This window comes from Marmota monax, unplaced genomic scaffold, assembly GCF_021218885.2.
Source record: "Marmota monax isolate L192 unplaced genomic scaffold, Marmota_monax_Labrador192_F-V1.1 WCK01_AAM20220418_F8-fsc00066, whole genome shotgun sequence".
Classification (NCBI taxonomy): Eukaryota; Metazoa; Chordata; class Mammalia; order Rodentia; family Sciuridae; genus Marmota; species Marmota monax.
In genome coordinates, this window is record NW_026692805.1 from 8,102,433 (window position 1) to 8,128,549 (window position 26,117).

The following is a 26,117-nucleotide window of genomic DNA, read 5'->3' on the forward strand; positions in this document are numbered from 1 at the left end:
GAAATTGAATTTTTTAAATTCAGTGTATGTAATCCTTAGAAAGTGATAATGATGTTATTTATTTATTTTGGTGCTAGGGATTGAACCCAGGGCCTAATGCATGCTAATCACACATTCTACCACTGAGCTGCACTCCAGCCTGAAAGTGATATGGTATTACTGTCACTTGAGTATTATGCTTATATGTCATGTACCTCATTCATATTAAACCTTGGCTTTTGTACATGTTAATGTGGTTGTGACCCAGAGATATATGGTACTATTTATCAAAATTTGTTACAAATCCTTAACATTTCTTGAAGGTAAAACATTTTTATCTGTAGATGTGAATTATTAATTATGCATTTTAGAAGCATACTTTTCTTATTTACTAAACTTATTTCTTTTCTTAAGTCAGTTTGTTAGTATCCTTTAAATTTCAAATTATTTGAGCCCAATTGATGGAAAAAAAATCTGTGAGGAAAATTGAGATACATGTACTTAGTCTTATCCTTTACCTGCACATTTGAGTAGGGTCTATCACAGAATAAGAATGAGGCTTATAGCATGACATTTGATGTGATAAATCCACATGATTTGAAAGCTTGGTTATCTTTTCAGTATAGGTATCATTTCTTTATTATCATTATTATTATTATTATTGGTACTAGGGATTGAACTCAGGGGCACTCAGCCACTGAGCCACATCCTGAGCCCAATTTTTTGTATTTTATTTAGAGACAGGGTCTCACTGAGCTGCTAAGCACCTTGCTGTTGCTGAGCCTGGCTTTGAACTCATGATTCTCCTGTCCCAGCCTCCCGAGCCACTGGGATTGCAGGAATGCGCCACTGCACCTGGCTCTTTTTAAATTTAATTTAATTTTTTTTAGTTGTAGATGAACACCTTTATTTTATTTACTTATTTAATGTGGTGCTGAGGATTAAACCTAGTGCCTCACACATAATAGGCAAGCACTCTACCACTGAGCCACAACCTCAGCCCTAGGAATCATTACTAGTTGTTCAAAAGTAAAATTCTCATCATTGTCTTTTATTTTCTGAGGTGACCCTTGATTCCAAAAATTTCTAATTCTTTCCGACTCTAATAATAAAAGAAGAAAGTCATTCCACACTCTTCTTTGTATTATGACTTTTATTTGGGTGCAGATATTTTAACTTAGTTTTAACTTGGTTGGTATTAGAAGAAAATATTGTCTTATTACTTGACTTTTTAAATCTTTGTTGAATTAATGGTTTTAATTATCTTTGTAGAAATAAGTGCTGGTGGATCTTAGAATTCTATATGTTGGACATTGGGAAAGATAATTTCCCTGCTTGAACTTTCTAAAATGGGTAAAATACTAGCCTACCTCACAGAAGGGAGTTGCTATGGTATTGGTTATATGACAGATGTATTAAAGCCCAGTATAAAATGGTAAATTTTTAGTAGTAATATTATGATTGTCTAGTGCAACAACATATTTTTTTCAATAAGCTCCCCTTATTTGTGGAGTGTCCATTACCAGAGGTTGTGTGGTTATATGTGTAGGCAAATATACACACATATTTATGGGCTTTAGCAATGATACATTCTTGCATGCATTCTGGATATTTTAGTAACCTCTTGATTTTTCCCAAATCAAATTCTCAAGTAATTGTAGTATTAAGTAAAGTGAGTTTTATAAACTCAGCTACTCGAGTCCCTCACAGTTAAATGACTAAATATATTGACAGCAGACATGTTGTAGCAATTCATTAGTTTTCCGACTTTATCAATCCAATTATTGTATTCTTATATGACTTGAAAAATGAAATCATGCTCAAAATTCTGATCCTTCTTTTTAAGGAGAAATCCCTTATTTTATTTTTAAGACTTAACTCCATTAAACCCTACCCTGCTCCTTGTAATATAAATCCTAACTTTATTCTGGTTTATACTCTTGTTTATTTAAATGTTTTTTCTCCTTTGGCCCTATCTAATACCTATTTTGAAAACCCAGCTCAAGTCAGCTATGGAATAGTGAAAAAAAAAAAAAAAAAAAAACAGTGAAATTGAGGGCTTTTTTCCTGCCTCTGTCACTGGCTTACTTACTCCTTCCTGGAATTATAAGGGCACTTTCAGGGTTAGGATCTTGACTCTGGCGTATCTTATGTTTTGCTCTTCCCAGTGAAGTCTCACTTGACATTTGAACAACTCTTTCTGTTGCATTTTCATAGTATTTATTATCTATACTATTTCTTTCCATACTTTTTTTTCAACAACTTTAATGTTTGTGTTTGTTTTTCCTTTCTTGAACCAGATCATGAGCTTTTTAAATTCAGGTTCACTGTGTTTGGGGGCTCCATAGCACCTGGCTCAGTGTTGTACACAAAGACCCTTAACTACCATTTTATTTTTTTTAACGAGGAAAATCTTATATTTTGTGATGCATTTCAGAAAATCTTATGTTATAGGTAGCAACAATTGCAGAGACAGATGAGTCTGCAGAAACAGAAGGTGTAATTGATTCTCATAAACGTAGAGAAATCCTTTCACGAAGACCCTCTTATAGGTGAGTTAACTGTTAACTACTAGAATGATACTTTGTCCAAGAAGGTAGAAAAATTACATTACATTTTTATTCTTATTTATTTATTTTTTTGTTCCAGGGATTGAACCCAGTGGCACTTAATCACTAAGCTACATCCCCATCCATTTTTTTGTATTTTATTTAAAGACAGGGTTTCACTGAGTTGCTTAGGCCCTCACTAAGTTCCTGAGGCTGGCTTTGAACTTCTGATTCTCTTGCCTCAACCTCAGCTGGGATTACAGGCATGTGCTACTGTGAAGAAAAATTATAGATCAAAGCAATTCTTTTAAGTCTCATTCATGTATCTTAATTAGTTATGTTGTTAAATTGTATTTTAGAAAAATACTGAATGAACTTTCCTCTGATGTGCCTGGTGTTCCCAAAATTGAAGAAGAAAAATCAGAGGAAGAAGGAACGCCACCTAACATCGCTACCATGGCAGTACCGACTAGCATATATCAGACTAGCACGGGGCAATACAGTATGTATGCTGCGATTAAATATGATACAGTGCTAGCTTTAAGTCTTCTCTAGTTTTATTGAAGCAATTCTGGTTTTGGTATTAAATTGTTTCATTTTAAAATGCATCATTAATACCTGAACTGTATATCTTAGAATGAAAAGTACATGTTAAAGAAGTGAGAGATTTGTATTGACAGCTGTCATATACTTTTGAAAAGTAAAAATTTTATTGCTGAATATAGAAAAATTGGGGTTAAAAATAAAAGGAGAGTTTTCTATTTATGTTTTATTCACCTTAAGTAAAAGTTTGAAAGTTATTGCTTTTTTTGGTCTTTATAATGAATGCAAATGTAAGATACAAATGTTTGTATTTTATTCTTTTGTTGGCTTTTGTTACCAACAACATATTATACTTACTAATCTAAAAGAGGTCCCTATGTTTTCTAAATTATGTTTTAATGTAATTCTGTTTTCGATACTCTCTACTGTTAATTGTGTTTCAGTTTTTCCCAAAAGAGAAAAAATTATTTAATTTTAAAACTATAGCAAATGGATAGATTATTTTATTTGAGATTTTACACACCAATAGCTCTAAATAAACAGATACATTCACATTTAGTCTTGTGCATTTTAATGGATTGTTAATTCTATGATTTTTGCTCTAATTAAAATACTAGGTTTTTTCTTTCCCCTCAAAAGAAGAATGATAGATACAGAAAAATAATTTTTAAAAAGAGAAGGCAAAGAAAAAGAAAGGGGAAAGGATGGGACGGGGTGTGGGGTAAGCAACGTCAGTATTGAAAACGATGTGATATTAAATCGTGTTTGTCCAAATAAGGTGTTAAGATTGTAGATATATTCTCTGTTTTCCCCTTTAAAAGTAACAATCTCTAGAAAAATTTTAAGTCTATTAAAATAAATTATATTCTTTCATATGTAGTCATTAATTTTTAATTTTTTTTTAGAACTTTCTTTTGTGATGGATTTGCAGTATAAAATTGTTAAATTAATTTTCCTTTGGTGATTTTGGGCATCTTCTATCAGCTACCTGTCAGTATTAGGTGTCATTTATCTATGGCCCCTAATGAGTGGACATGTTCAAAATGTCCAAAATCAGTGTTAAGAGAAGAAAACCCCCCACTGCCTGCAAGAATTAGACTTTGAGGTTTTCACTATTGTTTCTCTTTTATTACTTCTCACTTATATGCTTTTCTCATCTGGCCCACTGGGTATATGTGGTGGGAGTTTTAGCACTGTTCATCAGAGTTGCCACCTGGTATGTCTCTGGAATTTGGCACCAGGCTCCAAAAGTGTAGAACTTCTATCCCTCATTTCCCAGAGGGGTGGAGCAGTCCTGGGACCTGCTGGAGTAGTATCCTCACTGGGTAGCCTGGCCTTGAGCAGCTTTATCCATTTACCCTGGAGGGCTATACACAAGTTAACATTTTTTGTTTGTGTCATGAAAAGAAAAAGATTGGAATTACTGCAGAAGTAATGGTAAGACTTTTTAAAGTTTTGGGGATGATCGGAGAGGCTTTTATTTTGACATTTCTTTGGCATATCTTAACACCGCTTAGTAATTCTCAAAGAAGCAGTGATCTGTTTATAAGGTAACAGGGGAGTGTTAGAGGTTAATTTGCCTAGATTATTGGGTGAAAGTTTGAAATAGTGAAAACATATGGAATTGAGACGATGCTGAAGCTAGAGATGATATAGAAAGGCATCCCCTTTCTGCCATTTGATATCACAGTGATCAGAGCTAAAATTATTATTTTTTGCATCTCAAGTTTCAGTCTGAAGTGAGAGCAATGTAAATTGCTAAATTCTGGGGTCAATGTGAAGACAGAAGGTGATAAAAGGTAAATGTAGTTGGGAAAAGACATGCAACTATTGAAATATAGGTTTGCTGTGTTGGACTCTCATTTATGTTCATTAGGCTTTTCCCTCCAGCCAGTTCCTATACCTTATTCCTTGTGCTTTTGGTGCTGTCTCATAGCAGAGAACTCAGCATTAAAACTCACTGTGTATATATACAATAGGGGGAGGTGTAGTCAGTAGCTATGGTTGAGAACTAGAAAACTGCATGTTTAGAAATTAGACATTTATCTGTTTGCCTAGTAAGATGTCATGGACTCTGTCAACTGTTTTAATTTAGACCTATACAGTATAATCCTGATGATTATTTTAATGAGAAATGGTGGTTGTTCTTTATGTCTGCTCTGTAGATAAAATTACCACACAAAGCAATATCAAAATTAAACTTTAATACACTTTTGGGGACATTTAGTGACACTTGTATATGTAGATAACTGATTTGAGAAGTAAATACTAACATTTATACTTTTTTAAAGTCATTTATGGACTTTAGAGAATAATATATATTTATATGCACACAAGATCCATTTTAATTAATCTTATTTCTTACTAGAAAAAACAGATATTAATGCCTTAATATTGTATCTAAAGATCTAGAAATAGAAACAGTTACTAGCATCCTTGGGATTTTGGAATAGAGGACTTTATTTTATTAGAATTTCTTAATATTTTTCTGTGAGTGTTTTGGAGACTCTTTCATAACCTTTTATTATTTATTTGTTTTTTTGGTACCAGGGATTGAACCCAGAAGCACTTAACTTCTGAGTCATATCCCCAGCCCCCTTTTTTAAAAATATTTTTTGAGTTGTTATTGGACCTTTATTTATTTTTTATTTATATGTGGTGCTGAGAATCAAACCCAGTTCCTCATACATGCTAGGCAAGCGCTCTACCACTGAGCCACAACCCCCTGCCTCCTCAGCTCCCCAGACCTTTTTTGTATTTTGTTTATATACAGGGTCTCAGTTGCTTAGGGCCTTGTTAAGTTGCTGAGGCTGGCTTTGAACTCATAATCCTCCTACCTTAGCCTCCCAAGCCATTGGGATTACAGCCATGTGACACTGCTCCCAGCTCATAACCTTTTATTATAAAAGTGTTCCTTTCCGTTTAGGTTTAATTCTTTGTTCAACATTCATCCATGCGTGACTTTCCCCCAAACTTTGCTCTTGTTCTTTAAGATGATTATTTTATTATTTTTAACTTTGTATAATGAGTTGACTGATATTAAAAACAAAAAAATTAAATGTGTTTAAGTTGAAGAAATAAAATAAAAATATATGTACTCAAGTTTTCCCATATAAAAATAATTACATTTTTAATAGTTGAAAGATATTTTCAGAAGTTAACTTTCTTAATTCTAGCTTTTTTTTTTTTTTTTTTTTTTTTGTAGCAGGGAGTAAGTTGCCTCAGCCTGGAATAAGTTTAATAAGACTCCAGTAAGTTGGAATAGGATACTTCCAGGGTGTAGACTTAAGGCAGAGACTTAAGATAGGTTTTTAAAATTTTAAACATAAAGCCAGGCATGTTAATATACACCTATAATCCCAGCTATGCAGGAGTTTGAGGCAGGATGAGTCCAAGTTTGAGGCCAGCCTGGGCAATTTAGTGAGATCCTGTCTCAAAATAAAATAAGAAGGGTAGGGGGATGTAGCTCAGTGGTAGAACACTTGCCTATCATGCATGAGGCCCTGGGTTTAACCTCAGTTACTGGAAGAATAAAAATTAAAATAGGGTGGGTTTTATTATTGTAGCACCAACAGAGCTAGGCCTGTAAAACCTTTACTGAAAGTAAAGATCTTAGCGTATAGAGTTTCTGTCTAATAGTTAAGTGGGACTGGGGGTGTGGCTCAGTGGTAGAGGGCTTGTTTAGCATTTAGCCTTGGGTTTTATCCCCAGCACAGCCAACAAACGGTAATGTGATTCTGGTCAAAGAAAATCTGTTCTATCTCAGGAGAATATATGAAAGATGGCTACTGAGAGAATCTTAAAATTAGCAAAGAATGTTACTTGCTGCATCAGATGTTTAATATATTCAATAGATGAGAAAATTCATAAAAACAAAGCAAAAGCAAGAAAGGTGTGCCTGCCACCATACTACACTCAACCTCTTTCCCTACCAATTAAAAGCTATCACCTATGACTTCAAATTGTTCTTTTTCTAGATGTTGTATGCCTTTACATTATTTTACTAGGAATTTTGTTAGAATAGGTCTCTGTTAACTCATCTTTACTGGAATTCTTGTACATGAAAGGTAAGTAGGTCAATCCACTATCCACCATTATGAAAAGACAATGTGAACTTTGTTTAAATAATTCAGAATTCTTGGGAGACTCATGAATCAACACCATTTCTTCATGAAAGAAATCTGTACACATTCTAAAGTAAATGCAGTTGCACTTATTATTAGTAGTAGTGACTGAGCTTATATTCTCCCAGGGTAACTTGCAAAACCATTTAAAATACTGTTTCATGTAAATATGGCTCTTTAACCACTATTTGCCTCTGCCTGAGCAAAATAGTGAAGTCTTATTTCAAAATGATAATGATGATGATAATAATAATAATAATAGAACATTTACATGGTTTATTTGAATTAGCTCGTATGTACAAGTTTAGAATTAAAAATATAGCATCAAGAGAAAATTTAATTTTCTCAGATAAAATTTTTAAAAATATTTTTAGTTGTAGATGGACACAATATCTTATTTTATTTATTTATTTTTTTATGCTATGTTGAGAGTCGAACCTAGTGTCTCACATGTCCTAGGCAAGCACTCCACCACTTAGCCCTAACCCCAGCCCCCTCAGATGAAATTTTAATTTGGACAAATTCTACTTCCTCCTTTGTTCATGGATTTTTTTTTTCCAGTTTTCTAACCTATATATTTATTGTCCTGGGGGTTGAACCCAAGGATGCTTTACCACTGAGCTATATCCCCATCCCTTTTTATTTTTGAGACAAGGTCTCACTAAGTTGCTTAGGGCCTAAGTTACTGAGTCTGATCTGAACTTGTGATCCTCCTGCCTCAGCCTCTTAAGAGTCACTGTGATCACAGGTGTGCACCACCTCATCTGGCTCATTCATCTTTCTTGTCATATTTATTGATTATATAGGACTTAAAATGCTACTTTTTCAGTTAAAAATTTTTACCAAGATTGTTGAATTTTCATCCCATAAGTAATATTCTCCATACTTTTAATGATAATAATAGCTGTTAGAGAAAAGTGCTCAATGGCAGCGGAAGTAGCAGATTTCCAAGCAATTTTGTGTCCCAGAATTTTTTTAAATGTATTGCCTTAGATTAGTTGATATATTATCTTATCTGTATATTCAAGGAATATGGCACATTGGGAGGAAGGGGAAGCATTCTTGGGTTAATACTGATTTGAAACTAAATATTATCACCATATAAGGATGTATATAAAGATGTTTGTATGATGAGCTAAAACTAACTTAGAAGGAATATACTGAGTAAATTGATGTTACCCTTTTCCTGTCTAAAATTTAAAAAGTCTTAATTTAAGGTCATCATGTCCAACATTCAACCAGTAGGTGTTGAGTGACCTGCTTGCTTATGGGGTATAACTCATGTTGTGGGTTAATTATGGGATATAATGCACATTAGACTTTAGCCAAAAAAAAAAAAAAAAAAAAGTTTAGGTAGTTCCCAGAGCAGTTGGGATAATAGCAACCTAACCTTTGTCTACCACTATTGTGAGCTAATAGCATACTAGCAGGTTTGAATTAATTTGTAATGGAAATTGACATAGAATTTAAATGATTATTCGATCTCACTGTTCAATTTTAATTCAATTTAAATTATTTTATGAAATGTTATTATTTATTTTAAGTAATATTTTTGAAGATTACTTAAAAGAGGAAAAAATAAGTGTGTATATAGACATTTACTTCTGCTTGAGTCTCCATCAATATCATGGACCAGTGTGGATTCCTCAATGTTATCAACAAAAATGTATGTGGTCATAGTTATATACCTTTTTGCCTCTGTTGCATGTTTCACTCCAGGAAAGGATTAAGAAAGCCTAGGTCCCCCGAGTAAAATGAATAGGAAATGCAAAGGTATTTTATTTTCATTGGTCACTAATAACTTTTAAAAATGATTAGTCTGATATGCAGGGTTTGTTTTGAAATACCTTAAGGGACGGGGGAAGGCAGGGGAAATGAATGACAATTAGTTCTCTTTACTCTTACATTTGCTGGAAATTTTTCACTGTAAGTTTTTTAAAAATGCTAAAGTAGAACTTGTCCAAATTCAGTTAATTTTATCTTATTTTTTTCTGCTATTTATCTTGATTTATGTTTACTAAAAACAGATTATTCTATCCTTGAATATTTTGAAACCTAAGAAGTTTTCTCCTCAAATCTTTGAATACAGATAGGCACATACAAAGCCTGTTTCCAGAATCCTGAAGCATTGGTAAATCTTGTTTATTATCAAACAAGAGATAATATTTTGAATGGGAATGTCCTTTGCCATTTGGTAATGCCAAAATTAAGGGTCTCTTCAGTATAAAAAATGAAACTAGGTTCAAAGCATGAGACTTATCAGTAGAAATATTTTCCCCTGGAGCCCACTTGGTGGGGGAGGGGGGGAATGGTGGTGTTTGTTTTCCATATCTAATTATATGTTGACTTCATCAGAAAATAATATGGCAAGAGAAACAGACCTTTGGTTTGTGTGTTCATAGTATGAAATCAGAGTAGTATGGGTTGGAACTTTAGGGGAAAAATTATTGGGAAAAGGGGGAAATAAAAAACAAGAGAAAATGTAGATTTTTCTTATCTATTTCATGATTCCTAAGTACTATTCCAAAAGCTTCATAATTGTATTGGTGTTTAAAATTAATTCTGTAATTGGAATTAGAAATTATAATTGTATTGGTGTTGAAAATTAATTCTGTAATTGGAATTATAGTATGTTGTGAGAAAATGGTAGCCATTCATTTCATTTGTTGAGCTCCTGCTCTGTGTTAGGCTTTGTGCTTTTACACATCATGGTTCTAATGCCTTTGGCTCTTCCCTTTAAAGCATTATTTCTGTAGCATCAAACTAATTGTCAGCTGAAAACACCCATTCAAATATAAAATTTATGTCCAGGCATGAAGACCTAAGAGAGCAATATCCCTTGCTTTTTTATATTTCTCTTTTAAAAAGTTAGGTCTCTCCCAAACCCCTTAAATATTAAGGCCAAATCCTTGGAATCTTTGGAGAGTTATAGTTTGAAAATATTCTATTTTTATTTTTATATTGTATTATTTTGGTACTAGGAATTGAACCCAGAGTACTTTACCATGAGCCACATTCCCAGACCCTCTCCCTTGTTCCCCACCTCTGCCCCCACCCCCACCCGCCCACCTCCGCTTTTTTTTTGATACTGAGAATTGAACCAGGGTCTTACTGAATTGTTTCGGGCCTTGCTAAGATGCAGAAACTGGCCTTGAAATTCTGAGCCTGCTGTCTTACTCCTTTTTATTTTTGTTTTGAGACAGTGTTTGCTAAGTTGCCCAGAATGGCCTCAAGCTTTTGATCCTCCTGCCTCAGCTTCCCCGATTGCTGGGAATACAGGGATATTCTACCATGTCCAGCTGAAGATATCCTATTTTTAAAATGTGTACAGAATATAATGTCCTAAAGAAGCCTGATAAATTAATATTATCACAGGGTTTTTCAGCTTTAGTACTTCAACATTTTGCAACTGATTCTTCAGTTTCTGTCAATCCTACTCTAATAGTAACCTGTCAGTGAATTAAAGAAACAGCACGCATTTGTATTGAAAACTTTTTAAAAGTGTTAACCCATTTTTCTGTAGTAGGTACTAGAATATTAGGTGAAAGAACTGAAAATTTGTTGTTGTTACTTTTACTCTTTCTGTAGTTCTAATAGGCTTATGTTATCAGATTATCACCTAAGTGGTCTTTGCTTAAATGCTATTAAAAATGTTGGAAATGACTTGAATATATTTGGAGTATGTTTTAAATACTATTATAATATTCCTGTAAGGCACTTACCTTGATCCATACATGTTGTTATTCTGATAATGGGCTTTTAAAATCTTCATTGTAAAGTAGTTAGCTAGTTTATGTATGATTTTTTTTTCTTTTTTTTAAAAAAGGATAGCCATTGGTTCTGATTAATTTCTACTGTTTAAACTAAAACATGAAATCATAATCTTTATGTTAAAGTATAGCAGACCTATTAGATATTTTAAATAGTACTTTTTTGTCCATTAGAGAAATGTTAAAACATTTTAGCCATTATTTATTTATTTAGGAGTGCTGGGGAAGGAACACAGGGCCTCACATGCACTAGGCAAATGCTCTACCATTGAGCTACATCCCCAGCCCTAAAACAAAACATTTGATCAGTTATTCTTTTGAAACTTTTAACCAAAACCAGTCAAAGTAATTGGGGTGTATCCCCCTCTCAACCTGATTATTTTTCTCTTGAGAGTAGGCCCTTTCTATCCAAGATAGGGTTGATCTTCTGTCATTAAGCAATAGATAAGGGCTGGGATTGTAGCTCAGTGGTAGAGCGCTTACCTAGAGACAATATGTTAACTTTGAAGCATGACTAGCTAATCTCAGTATTTAGAGGAACTTACCTCATATTTGTTGTATTCCAGATATTTAGTAGAGATAAATATTATAGCACAAATTCGACAATAGAGTTAACTGGTAAAGACCTTTTCAACTTAACATTTTACATTACAGGATTCTTCTGCCATAGTTAAAGTTATAGTTTACAGTTTTGTAGTTTTGAGTTTTTTGATATATGTTACTTTAAAAGACACTGTCTTTTGACGATAAATTAGAAAAATAGCTGAATGAAGGTACAGACTCATTGAAATTGCAATGCTTAATGGAAATTTTGCTGAGCATTTCAGAATGTTATTTATAACTAAAAATACAGGAGAGAATGGAGAACACCAAGAAGCTGGGCATTCTCCCTGTCTGCCTTGCCACTCTCTTTTAAATAATTTTAGTTGGATGGATGCCAGGGAGAATAAAAATTTTATGGGTCCCAGGAATTTCTAAAAGTTCAAAATATTAAATATACTCAGGTGTTTGTAAACTTTTAAAGTCTTGTCCCTGGCCTGGGGATGTATCTCAGTGTTAAAGCACTTGCCTAGCATGTGCAAGGCCCTGGGTTTCATCTCCAACACCACAGAAATCAATCAGTCATTCAGTATCTTCTCCCATAATGAAGCTGATGTTCCTTATCAATTCAGCATATAAAAATAAGGATAATTTGAGAATGAGAAGTAATGGTAGTACATAGACCCAGAGTATATCTCCCAATATGGGGTTATTAAAAATGAATCCTGAAATTCTCTAATATTTCTTTTCTTTTTCTATTAAGTTGCTATAGCCCAAGGTGGAACAATCCAGATTTCTAATCCAGGATCTGATGGTGTTCAGGGACTACAGGCATTAACAATGACAAATTCAGGAGCTCCTCCACCAGGTGCTACAATTGTACAGTATGCAGCACAATCAGCTGATGGCACACAGCAGTTCTTTGTCCCAGGCAGCCAGGTTGTTGTTCAAGGTATATTTTATTAATCTAATACATTTAGAATACCTGTGGATTATTATATCACACCCTTTAGTGGTGATTTTAGAGTTTGGTGAAATATATAGGAGATAGAGTTTGGGGGTGGGGTGGGAAACACTTAAAAAAGCTTAAAGGAGAAATATTTTAATACATTAAAGAAGTGAAAGAAATTATCTGACTTTCACTCTTTAGCAGGTTTTATTGGTTCTAAAGAAAGCTAAATTCAGAGCAACATGATAGACAAAGGGAGTTGGAAACATTAATGAATTTTTAATTAGGTTAATAGCCTTCTTTTGGAAGTTACAAATGCTGTACCTCCTATATTTCTCATACCTGTTTTATGAAGAGTTAAGTATATAGTCCACAATGCCCTGAATTTGGGTCTTTCCTCAGCTATTACATTCAAGTCTAATTTCTAAACAATTCATTTCAAAACAAATGCAGTGTGTGCGTGTGTGTGCGTGTGTGTGTGTGTGTGTGTGTGTTAGTCTGCTATCATATTTGAATTCTTCTGTACCCATTCTAGCTCTTCTGAAAGCTGACAGTAGTGAAATAAAAGTTGGGGTGTAACCCTGAACTTTTAGGATTACCTAAGATTTAAATTAAATTTTAATTAAATATATTTGAATTTTATTTGTGCTTATGATAACTGTAATATGTGTATTTAATACAGTTTTTAAAAATTCTGTGTTTTAATTTAATTATTTTCCTTGGGTTCATTTGCTTAGGTTGCATAGCAGTAATTTTAAGACAAGTGATACCAGTTCTTTTAGTTTGAAAGTCTTGCAAGTATGGGAAAAAAATAAGTTATAATTAATGTAGATTATAATAGAAGTATGTGAAGAACTGAAATAGTAATATTAAAACAATCTTATATTTTCCCTTACTCATGAATCCTATGTATCTAAATGAATAATCTTATTTATTTATTTTTTTAAATTGCAGTTGGACACAATACCTCTGTTTTATTTATTTATTTTTATGTGGTGCTGAGGATTGAACCCAGTGCCTCACACATGCTTAGGCAAGCACTCTACCGCTGAGCCACAACCCCAACCCCTAAATGAATAATCTTAAAGAATAGTCATTTTTCTCGTATCATCTTTTTACATGGAAAAATCTGAAAATTTGAACTGTAAATAGAGATTGTTTTTATAATTTTTGCTTTACATAATATACATATAAGTCTTGGGTTTTGGGATTTTTATGTAAGAACTTATCTATTTATTTATTTTTATGATTTGGGGTACCAGGAATTGAATGCAGGGGTGCTCTTCTTTTTTTTTTTTTTTAAAGAATAGGGTTTCACTAAATTGCCTAGGACTTCTCTAAATTGCTAAGGCTGGCATTGAACTTGTCATCCTCCTGCCTCAGCCTCCCAAGCCAGAATTCTTTTTCTTCTACAAGTCACAGAATTATTTTTCTACATTGTCATCCATGAACTTTATAGTTTTATATCCTTAATCCATCTAGGACCCACTTCTGTATATAATTAGCTGGAAATCCATTTTTAATGTTTTCTCCCTATACTGTATCCCTAATCATTGGTTTGCTCTTTCCTCATTAATTTATGGGGCAACCTTAATTATACAATAATTTCTTATGTAATTTTGGATCTGTCTCACAACTCTGTTCTGTTCAATTTATCTTTTTCTGTATGCTAGTACTATACTTTCTGTCTTCCAGAACAAGTTCTTCATCTTGTCTTTTTTCTTTTTTTTTCCATGCTGATTTAGCTATTTGAAACATGACTCTTTCATATATATTTAGAATAACTGAGTTTTTAAGTAATAATAATAATAAAACCATTGATGATACAGCATTTAATTTATAGATTAAGTTAGGGAAAGCTGAAGTTTTTATAATGTTGTTAAAATGACAAATCTCAAATTACAAGTTTTTCACTTAGTAAGATTTTATTTTAAACAGTTTAAAATTCTTCTCCATGGCGGTTTTACTCAATTGGTTCCTGAATGCTTTGTGGTAGTTTTTGCTATCATGTATACCTTATTTTTTTATTACATTTTCTAGTTGTTGCTGGTATAAATAGATATTGATTTTTTTTTGAAAGTTGATCTTTTATCTGTTAACCTAGGTAAATTCTAATTACTTTAATCTGTGAAACTATATGAATATTTACACCATATATAAATAAGTTTCTTCTTGTCAAATTTTATTCTTTTTTTATCTTTTTTTTTCTCTTTTTTTCCTCTCTCCTTCTTCCTCTTCCTCCTCCTCCTTCTTTTTTAATATTAGTGTCTAGGAGTTCCAGTTCAGTGTTAAACATAGTTGTCAGTGGGCATTCTTGTCCTGAAATTAAAGACAATATTCCCTATCTACCTTTTACTCTATCATCTCACTGAAAGGCAATATCAATTTCATTTTGAATTCTTAGTTCTTATCTCGATTGATTTCTTCTGCACTACTTAACACTGTTGACCTCTGCTTCCTTCACTTTCTTAAACTGCATTCTCATTGTCTCCCTTTTCTGTCTTTCAGTCTCTTTTGTTGGGCTAATCTTCCTCTGCCAGTCTCCTTAGTGTAGTGGTGTGCCCTAGGATTGTATCCAGGGCCCTCTTCCCATTAGATTTCAGCATTCTTCCTGGATGATCTCATCTGTTCACTGTGATGATGCCTCCTACTTCAACTGGCTAGTTAGATGTCCACACTCATCTTTGATTCCTTAAGTCCAGACTTGACTTTCATTTTTCCCTACCACAAATCTCCTTTTGTTTTCTGTATTTAAGTAATAGACTACTTGTCCTTCTTTGCTTTAAGCCCCAAACCTGGCTTACTCTTCCTGCACCTCTCTACCCAAAGCCACTTTGTAGATTCTTCCCCTTAACTAAGTCACACATGTTTTCTACTCCTCCACACCCCACACTCTAATCACCCTAGTTCAGGCTGCCACACCTGTGATTTGGTGTCTACATCACGTGTCTGCCCTGAAGCTGTTAGTTTTATTGTTTTGTGTTACTTGGAATTGAACCCAGAGCCTCTTTATCACTGAGCCACATTCCTAGCCCTTTTAATTTTGAAACAAATTTTCACTGAGTTGCTTAGGGCCTCACTAAATTTCTGAGGCTGGGCTCAAACTTGTGATATTCCTGCCTCAGTCTCACTAGGACTACAGGCATGTACACCATGCCTGGCTTCTGAAGCTGGTAGTTGTAAAAGAGCTTTCAGATTTATCTCATTTTGCCAGAGGCAACATCTTCCTTCTTGCCTTAGTTTTCTTTATTTTTTTGATGGGCGAAGGTGTGTGTGTGGGGGGGATTATTTCTGAAAGCTCAGCTAGACTGTTTTCATTGCCTCCCCATGATTCTAGAATCTACTAGTCTCTCTCTCTCTCTCTCTCTCTCTCTCTCTCTCTCTCTCTCTCTCTCTAATATTTTTAGTTGCAGGTGGACAAAATAACTTTATTTACTTAATTTTTTATGTGATGCTGAGGATGGAATGTAGTGCCTCACATGTGCTAGGCAAGTGCTATCCCACTGAGACACAATCCCAGCCCAATCGCTCTCTTAAAAAAAAAAATTATTGGGGAGGTACTAATATTTCTTATAAACAAGTCTCTATCTCCAACTTTTTTTTCTTGTATTATGTTCTCTATGCTGCAGTTTAGTCTTCCTAAAATTTACATCTAAACACATATCCTAATCCATTTGAGCTATTATAACAAAATAACCAGAGACTGCATAGCTTTCATAATACACTTTTTTTTTTTTTTACATTTCTGGAGGCTGGGAAGTCCAAGATCAAAGTACTAGCAGAATCAGTGTCTGCCCAGGGTCCACTTCCAGGCTCAGAGATGGACATCTTCCTGTTGTTTCTTCAAGAGTAGCAAAAGAGGTGAAGGAGCTCACTGGGGTCTGTGTTGAAGGGCACTAATTCCATTCATGAGGGCTCTACCCTGAAAACCTAACCACTTAAAGGTCCCAACACATTTGTACTGGGGCTTACGTTTCAACATAGAAATTTGGAGTGGGCGACATAAACATTCACTCTATAATGTCATATCAACCTCTACTTAGAACCCTTAATTGAATCCCTATTATTTGTAAGACAGAGCTCAAAATCTTTTATGTGGCCCAAATCTTGGTTTGATCTCCGCCTTCCTCCGCCTTGACCCTTTACTGGCCTCCTACCTCTCTCCTTCTCCCTCTTTTGTATGCAACTCTGTTTCTTTCATTTTCTCTGATAGACCATGCCCTTTCTCCTGTCTAGAGCTGTCATACTTACCTTTTGTTTTTTAAGAACACTTTCCTCAATTGTATCCATTATTCAGATTTCATCTTAGATGACCCTTCCTCCAGGAAGACTTCCCTGATTCTTCATATCTGGCTTAGACAATCCCTGGGTCCCCACTGCACCTTATTAGGCATTGTATCACACTTGTTGTGACTTTCTATATCCTGCCTATATGGTAAGTTCTGTTTGGACAAGGATCCTTAGTACCTAGCAGAGTCCCTGGCATATGATAAATGTTAAATATTTACTGAATGAAAGCGAAATAATCTTCCTCCTTAAAAATGTTATTAATTCCATATGCTGATTGATTGAGTTTAACTAGTATAGGGGAATATATTAAATATAGTATATATGCAGTAAATCAACTAAGCAACCAATTTCCCTCCTTTCTTGCCTTCCTTTCCTCTTCTTTTCCACTAATATTTACTGAGAATTTTTGTGCCAGTTTAAAGAGACATTTGGCTAAAAATAAAATTGAGCCTTTTTTTTTTTTAATATTTTCTTGGTTGTCAGTGGACTTTATTTATTTATATGCAATGCTGAGAATTGAACCCAGTGTCTCACACATGCTAGGCAAGTGCTCTACCACTGAACCACAACTCCAGCCCCCAAATTGAACTTTTTAAGTTTGAAGTAAAAACTTACTAGTAGTATTCTTTGACCCAAACCCTGAGGCATGATTGGATAGAAGAGAGTCCTTGATGGACTCTCAAACCCTGATTGAGATTGATATCTAGGGTGATCTCCAGGCTTACTTTGTCCTGTCTTCTGTTGAAAAATCCCAAGCACCTTTGCAGGGTCTCTGGAAAATTACTAGAAACACGTATACTATCTGACATGTCATGTCCAGAGCACCTGAATGTAAAGTTCCTGCCTGCCTGGAAGATGCTTAATTGGATAAGGCAAAAAAATATGATGGAATGTCCTTTCATTGACATAAGGTCAGGTTGAATTCTCATCATATAAGGGAATGGCTTTTGTACAAACCATTGATAAAAATAAAAGGTCTCAGTGACACATCACTTATTTTTATGCAGATATTTTTTTTTCTGGGCCATGATCTGTTATTACTGTTGAACATTTGCCAGCTTTGTGTCTAACCATGCTATTGTTAAATTTTCTATAATAGTCTGGCTCATGTGCTGAACCTTCAAATTATTCAAATAAAATTTCACATTTAAAAATTTATGAATAGTAATTGTGATTTATTTATGAATTTTTAAAATCACAAAACCCTTTTCAAGGGGCTTTAGTCAGTAAAAATAATGATTAGGTTGAGTAAGCAAATTGCTGTTTATATTGGCCAAAATGTTTAAATATCAGCAAGTTCATATAATTTAATTTAATAGTTGTGGAAGAATGTTATACAATACTACATTGGCATAGTGAATTTTTAAAATTTCTGTTTCTACTTTCTTCATGTAAAATTAGCAAATTCTGTGTCACGTTAGGAACAACTGGCTTTTATGGTGTTGTAACAAATGGTTCAGCAAATGAAAGTGAACAAAGGCAACTGGATGTTTCTTACTTGGTAAATTTAGAAGTGTCTAAGAAGGACAGACAGGATTTCTGTGCCGATTGTCAGTGTATTCGTGGGTTTTTTAAATCCCCAGAGTTTACATGTCTAAGTACTCCCCCCCACTCCCGAATTATGAGAAACATATAGGGTTTATTCCCCTTATGTTCACCTAGAAACCTTGGACACAACAATAAAGAAGTGGTTCCGTAAGATATAACCATGTAACTTTTAATGCTAATGAGACTTTTTTTTTTTTTTTTTTTGCCAGAAACCATTGTAACAGATTTTTATTTAAAAATGAGAAACAAGAACATTAAGATGGTTTATTACAGGAAGAGTCTTTATAGGGCTTTGGTTTCAGTGAGCTGGTCTGTGACAAAGCAAATTGATGGCTGTGATAGGCTAGTGATGTCATTGTGATGTCAATACTCCTACTTATCTTGCACATGCTTGCTAGTTTGGAACACTTTATGTTGAACTGTGATAGGGGAAACAAGACAGTTCTGTATGCAGAAGCCCATCATGGCTGTAACTGGAGATGAAACAGGTAAGAATTTTAAAGTGGAATTTAAATTAATTCTGCAGATATTTTTGAAGTTTAGAAAAAGTATTTAAGAATATCTGAGTGTTTGAAAAAGTATTACTTTCTAGTTGCTTAAGAATAAGAGAAGTTTTTAGATACATATAAATCTGTACATTATTAGCTCACTTCTTTAAGGCATCTTGGTGTAACTGCTTCTTTGCTCCGTACTGTACTGCTTGCTTGATTAAAGTAGTAACCCTCTGTGCCTCTCTTTCTCCCTTCACCATCTCTTTCCCTCCTGCACGCAGCTCTGCCCTACTAAAATAAGCTATTATTCCATCTGCAACCTGTTGCAAATTCAGTCTAGCTACAAGTTAAACATAGTGTTCACCATTGTAAAAAATTAAGCTTCCGATTTCATTACTGCGTACAAAGGTAGCTCCAAACAGGATAGGAGAAACCAGTGTGTTGTGAATGTTTTACGTGCCTACTTGTTTCTTTCCTCCTGTATTTAAAATGGTGTCTGTTCCTCAGCTAATTGAGTTCAAAGGGCTGACGTCATTACATTTCCTGGAATCATGTTTCAGCAGGGAAGTGGAAAAGTTAAACTCCAAGCGAGCTGCACATTGACGTCAGCTCCGAGTCATGTTGTGATTTAGTCAGTTCCTTTCTGCTTTGTCAAATGCTGCTGACAGATTGAGTTAACTAGCTCACTACTGCCTCTATCTCCAAGATCTTAGACTGAATAGTTTTTCATGTAAGCCTTATTTTAACATTTCTCTTGAGGTAAGTATCTGCTTAAAGAGGGGAACCATTTTATGCCCCCTATACTGCTTGCCTGAGCAGAAGTTGGGGGCTTTCAGGAAAAATTAAAGGGTAAGGTTGTGCCTCCTGATGAGGCTGCTGTCGCTGCATGTGCTTGGTGACAAGTGGCCTATATATAGCCTGGAGGAGTTCTTTGGCTTTTGCTGGATCTATAGGAACTTGGGATTCAGAGTGCTCTCTGGTGCCCAGTCAGGGAAGTGCTTGTCTTTTCATTGTTCCCCACACCCTAGCCTCTGGTATTTAAATTTGTAATCAGTAATTCTCTTTACTGTGGTTTGATTGTCTTAGTTACAGATAAGTGATTTTGAAAGATTTAGTTACTAGTGACCTTTGTGTGCTTGCAACATTGTTTATTCACTGTTCTTATTTGTAACCCAGTTCTGAATTTGCAGTTGAATTAAGAATGAATGGGTGATTACACAACTTCATCACAATTTAGTTCTTTAGAGTTAGTTGGGTCTCAGCCCCCTTCCTGGATTGAAACATTCCATTGTCTTGAGCAAGTAAAACCTGCATTGAATTGTTTTTAAGTTTGTCTTAAAGACTTTTTTTTAAAAGAAGTTTTGTGAAGTTATAGAAGTGCTGTAAATTGTAGAAGGTCTCAAGTGATAAATTTATTATAAGATATAGATGAATTTAAAATGATCTCAAATACTGCATGTCATATGATTCTTAGAAACAATGGCATATTTGTCCATATGTTTACTTTCTAGACATTATTGGTTTATCTTTCTTTCTTTTTGGTGGGTAGGTACTGGAAATTAAAACCAGGAGTGCTTTATCACTGAGCTATAGCCCCAGCCCTTTGTTGTTGTTGTTGTTGTTTTGAGACAAGGTCTCACTAAGTTGCTGAGGCTGGCCTCCAATTGGTAATTCTCCTGGCTCAGTTTCCAGGGTTGGTGGGATTACAGGATTGTGCTACCATGCCCTGCTGGTTTATATCTTTCTTTTAACTAAGTCTTTAATTCCTGTTCCCCATTTGACTTGTCTAAGCATGAGAATTATAGCATTACAATAAAATAAAATGATAACAAATACTGAATATATTGAAAGATGAATGTTAAGGCAATTATTTATGTAAAGAGCTTAAGCAAAATTATTAAACATAAATTAAACATTTTTATACATTTATGTTTACAGAATGAACATACCATCCTTGAATTTTTTCCCCACAGTTTAAACAGTAATGCTTAATCATAATTCCCTTTCCAATTTAAAATTTTCAAATGTTGAAACAAAACTATCAAGCAATATAGAGCATTCTTTCACAAATCCTGATTGTGCTTTTAGAAATAATTATTTTCCAAAATCTCCTCAGTTCTCATAGAATTAATGCTATTTGAAAACCTATTTTAAAATGAAAAATAAGTTATATTGCCTTTTTTTCCACAAGTGCAAAAAGAGCGCAGGATTTAAAGATATTTTCAGAGGTACAGCAGAGCAGCTTTCAGAACCAGGCCTTTGGACTGTGGACTTGCAAACCAATGGGATTGATCTAGTTCAATGGCTTGCAAACTCTTTGACCATGACCCATATTTTATATTATGACACAGTGGATGTATGTATGTGTGTGTGTGAATGTGTGTGTGTGTTTGTGTATACTTTCTACATTTATATAAAATACATTTCAAACAGAATACTCACACTTCCTTTTCTAATTTTCTTTTAATGCTATTCTTAATTTGTTTTTTCTTTTTGTGGTGCTAGGAGTTGAACCCAGGGCCTCATGCCTGCTAGGGAAGCTCTCTACCACTGAGCTATATTCATACCTCCCTTAAAACACAGTTCTTGACTCATGAAATTAATTTTATGACCCACTAATGATCTACAACTTACAGTTTGGGGAAAAAAAAAATTGATCTAGACCAAAATCAGGCTCCTAACACAAATGACTGGCCTGTAAGATTTTAGCAGCATTTACTTAGAGGATCATGGAAGTGTCTGTTTATAGTTCATTATTGATTCTGTTGGGTATCATTTAAATTTTTATAAGAAAAAAATTTGTTTTATTAATAAATTAATGTTAGGAGCATAATTCTTTCCTTTAGATTCTGAGTTTTAATAAGTTGTATTCAAATTGAGTTTCTGAATTGTTAACAACAAACTTTCCATCAATTTTGGATAATGATATCTTTAATTTTCACCTTTGTGAAAGGAGGTTATTGGCCATGACTTTTTAAGGCGTTTTAGACATAAAAGAATGAATTTGGTCAGGTTTAACAGCTTCTTGAAGTTGGTAGCAAAGCAAGATATAATTATGTTAGACATGAAAATAACAAATCACTTATCTTGACTTTAAATAAAACTTGAAAGTTCTGTGGAGGATGAAATGGAAAATGGCTTTATTCTGTTTTCCTATTATTTAAAAAAAAAGAAAAAAGGGAGAGATGCGAAATGCTAAGGCCTCATGCATACTAGGCAAGTGCTCTAACAACTCCAAATATCCAATTAAAATAAAAGAAAATTTAATGCAATGTAATTTGGGACATTTATTTCATTTTGCCCCACCCATTTTATTTGCCTATATGAATATATTGCCTAATTAAATAATTATGATGCTACTTTGCATTTGTGTAAATAGAAAAATAAAAATCACTTAACATTGCAAATAAGTATAAATATAAATTGAAGAAAGTGCTATCAAAGTAACTATCAAGTTGTGTATATGGAAAGCAGGAAATATAGGTTAAAAGATTAGGGTGAGCCTCATTAAGGAAACCATATTTAAATAGTGAAATAGAAAAGCACTTTACATGGGTTACAATTGAAATACACAAGACAGATACTGTTATACTCTTGTGTATAAATGAACGCAGATCCTGACAGGTAAATGACCTTTCCAGCTTCTAAATGTACCAAGTGGTGAGCCAGTTTGGGTCTTCAGACTCCCTTGGTTCTGCTCATAGTACATTACATTGCTCTCAAAATTCACCTGACAAGGCCAAGAATGTAGCTCAGTGGTAGAGCACTTCCAGCCATGTCCAAAGACCTGGATTTGATCCCCAGCACTGGAAGAAAAAAAAAAATTCACCTGACATGGATAAATTAATATCAATGTAACATAAGTCTTAATAGCATGCTACACATTGGTTATAAAATATGCAAAGTGAATTAGCGTTCTTTTAAGTAGTCAAATTGGACTTTTTGCTAGAATTTTTATTATTACTCTCATAGGACAATAGAGCATTTATTTGCCAATTTATAGAACATTAACTTTCAAGTATTCATAACTTTCCATTTTTTACCCAGACTTTCAAAGATTTTCACTTAATAAACAACCTAAGAAGGCCCCTTATGTGTAACTTCGCTTGATTGTGGTAATCATTTCATGATGTGTGTGTGTGTATATATATATATATATATATATATATATATATATATATATGTATATATTTCAAAGCATCACTTTGTACACCTTGAATATATATAATTTTACTTGTCAACTATACCTCAATAAAGCTGAAAAATTTAATGACAATTCCATGTGGTCTATGTGTTATAGTAATTGTAATGAATTTGAAAATGTTTAGTACTTTAATAGGTATTTTTGGTAAATTTAATTTCTCCAAAGAAACCAGAGCAATGGAAAAAGGAAGTATTTTGGCAGTATGGGACACAAGGCATAGATAAGTCTGTTTTGGGTATTAGGGGCACTGGTGTGGTGGTAGGAAGGGAGAGAACTGAAGAACAAAAGTGGAGAAGATGCCAGTAGCTTACTGGAGAAAGGGAAAGCCCTCTCCCCTACACTTATGACTTTTAAGTTACTTCTGTTGCTTACTTAGGTGTATTTAAAATTACTGGCACATGGAAATAAAAATGAAATTCTAGAATAAAAGGTAGGAACTTCCTCTATAAAGATGTTTTCCTTCAGTTAATATGCTTAGTACTTATGGATACTTCAGCAAATAAACAGTCAAATAAAATCACCATCATATTGGGAGCTGGACAGTTGGACAGATTGTTTCACTTTGGTAGCTATCAGGATAGGCATTTGGCTGGGTTTCTTATTTATTTCTTTGTTTTCTACCCTGACTTGTGGGTTTTTTTAGTTTTCTTTTTACCAATCTGACAAGAGTATATCATTTGGTCATTTGTGATATTCTCCACTTTTGAGGTTCTGTCTTAAGTGATTATATATATATATATATATATATATATATATATATATATATACACTGAAAGGGACATTTTATGTTATCTTTTAATAGTTTGTTGTTTAAAGGGATATAACAATGTATTATAAATGTAAAAAGTTTTTAGGCATATTTTTAAGCACAATAAGGAGTAAGAACCATATATTTTGACTCCTCAGGTTTGTTAGAAGGGAAACTCCAGGGGAAATTTATTTAAGGATGTTATAAGCCTTTTAACTCAAATACAGTATAAGCATAATTTGGAACATTGTCTTTCAGAATTTAAGGAAGGGAAGAAGAAGGGAAATAACATTTGCTGAATGCCTACCATGTGCCAGGCACTGTGCTAGACACTTTGACATACATTACAGGGTTTATTGTGAGTATTAAATGAGATAATGTATCCCCATTTTACAGATGAGGAAACTGAACTTGCCCCAAGTCACATGGCTGGTAAGTGGCAGAGCTGGACTAGAACCCAGACTCCAAATCCCATGTTTTTTTTCTGCTGTACCATGTTTAAAGCTTGCAAATAGAGGTATGAAGTTAATGATCAGAATTGAGAGTTCTAGAAATTTTCTTTTCCCATGAAATACTTGACACCAACCCCTCTAGAATTCTTTCATTTCAAGAGTTAGATGGTTGGAAATACATTATAGTTAAAACCCTCTTCATCTAAAAAATGCCACGTTAGATTTATTTAAGGGAAGATTTAGGAAATAATGCTTTTTATCAAGAAAGGCCACTTTGAATAAATACATATCTTGTTGCTCTCTTTCCATATCATAGTGATAAAGATTTAAATATCATAATTAAGTCTATAAGGAAGACTACTTACTTTAATCATCCCAAATACCTGTACAACACCCTAGGAAGTTCAAAATCATCTTTGTAGTATACACATAAACTCATGAAATAACCATTATATGCCAAATACTGTGCCAGATTATAGGACACACCAAGGTAAAAAGATTCTGCCCCTGACTTGTCTTAATATTTTTACTTGCCTGAGAAAATTAGTGTATAAATAAATATCATATTATCTATCTTCAACTGTAATTTTTAAGCCCTACTGATGACCTCTATATTTTTGGAAATAAAAATGAAATTCTAGAATAAAAAATATTTTGGACACTTTTACTAGTTATAAGGGACAGTAATCAGCCTTTATAAGAAAATAGGAATAAGAAATGGTCATCATGGAGTATAGGATGCTTCTTTGAACTGTGATCCTTGGTTTCTATTCTGCTTTAAATGACCACTGAATTCATAACATCAGAAACTAAAGCCTACTAAGGTTAACACTGTTTCATAACTTATTTCAGAAAAAACAAGAAATTCTCTTTGCCCATATCTTTTTAACATACTTTACTAATTAGATTACATTTGAATATATGGAATTTATCCCTTGACCTCTGAAAGTATACCATCATATAGATTCTTTAGGCTATTATAGAAATTTATTCTAATTCCTATTAATTTATACTAATTCATATTTCTGGCTTGAACTAATAAACTATAATCTCTATTTTAACAAGAATAAAATTAACATGTAACATATCTGGAACATTATAATAAAACCCTGTTTACCTAACATCCCAAAACTAATATATCCAGAAATATCATCCCCTTCTGTTATTTTAAAGTGATCTTTTTTTTTTTCCTGAGCTATTACTTCAAAATGTTTTAGGAATACTCCACTTGGAATTGCCACTATCCTTCATGCTGCCCAGTTTGGTTCTTCAAAGGTGGCTGTGGCTGTTCAAAACAGGCAAAAGTTGTTTGGAACCATTCCTGATGTCCATTTTCATCTGTGAAGTATTTCTACCCACCATCCCTTTTCCCAATTTTTTAAAAAAGTTTGTTTTAGTAGATACTCTTAGCTTTTGTATTTCATGTAAGCATTCTGTTCTAACTTCATATTACAGAAGGTAGCAAAGGTATACAAAACTAAAGAGTATAAGAAACCCTTATGCACCCTTATATTAGGGGTTTTCTTTTTTTGTTGTTTTTTGTTTTCACTTCTTTGTGAGCACTGTTTGAAATAGCAAGCTTAGAACTAGGCCTGCATTGAGGCTGCCTGCCCATGTCAACACAGTAACTTGTAAATTTCTCATTCCTCACTGGCTATTGTTCCAATTTTAGAAAGCCTGTAGCCTCCAGCTGTTGCATTGTTTAAGCTTTTATTATCCTATAACCTTCTTCCTTGGATGTGGGTAAAGAGAAAAGAGGGGAGGACTATATTATTCTATGTTCCACTGCATCTCCTCTGACATTATGATCAAGCTGTTTAAATAATCAGTGCATTATAATTTCTTTTATGTATATAATATATATAAACTTTATGCATATAATGTATATATGTATATATGTGTATATATATATGTGTGTGTGTGTATATAT

General features: G+C 33.8%; 1 protein-coding gene across 31 annotated transcripts in view; it reads left to right on the forward strand.

Moving 5' to 3' along the window:
* The window catches only part of Crem (cAMP responsive element modulator), a 77,581-nt gene that overhangs the window by 40,462 nt on the left and 11,002 nt on the right, over positions 1–26,117 (forward strand). For 14 of the 31 annotated variants that reach the window (XM_058580598.1, XM_058580592.1, XM_058580600.1 and 11 more), the window contains 4 exons: positions 2,434–2,531; positions 2,888–3,030; positions 12,269–12,457; positions 24,132–24,167. The exons of 1 other annotated variant lie outside the window; for it this stretch is intronic. In XM_058580598.1, coding sequence (XP_058436581.1) covers positions 2,434–2,531; positions 2,888–3,030; positions 12,269–12,457; positions 24,132–24,167 — 466 coding nt within the window. Of the gene's footprint in view, positions 1–2,433; positions 2,532–2,887; positions 3,031–12,268; positions 12,458–15,873; positions 18,781–18,833; positions 19,543–24,131; positions 24,168–26,117 lie in introns of those variants that run through there. 16 more of the 31 variants (XM_058580594.1, XM_058580602.1, XM_058580593.1 and 13 more) reach the window with 8 other exon arrangements.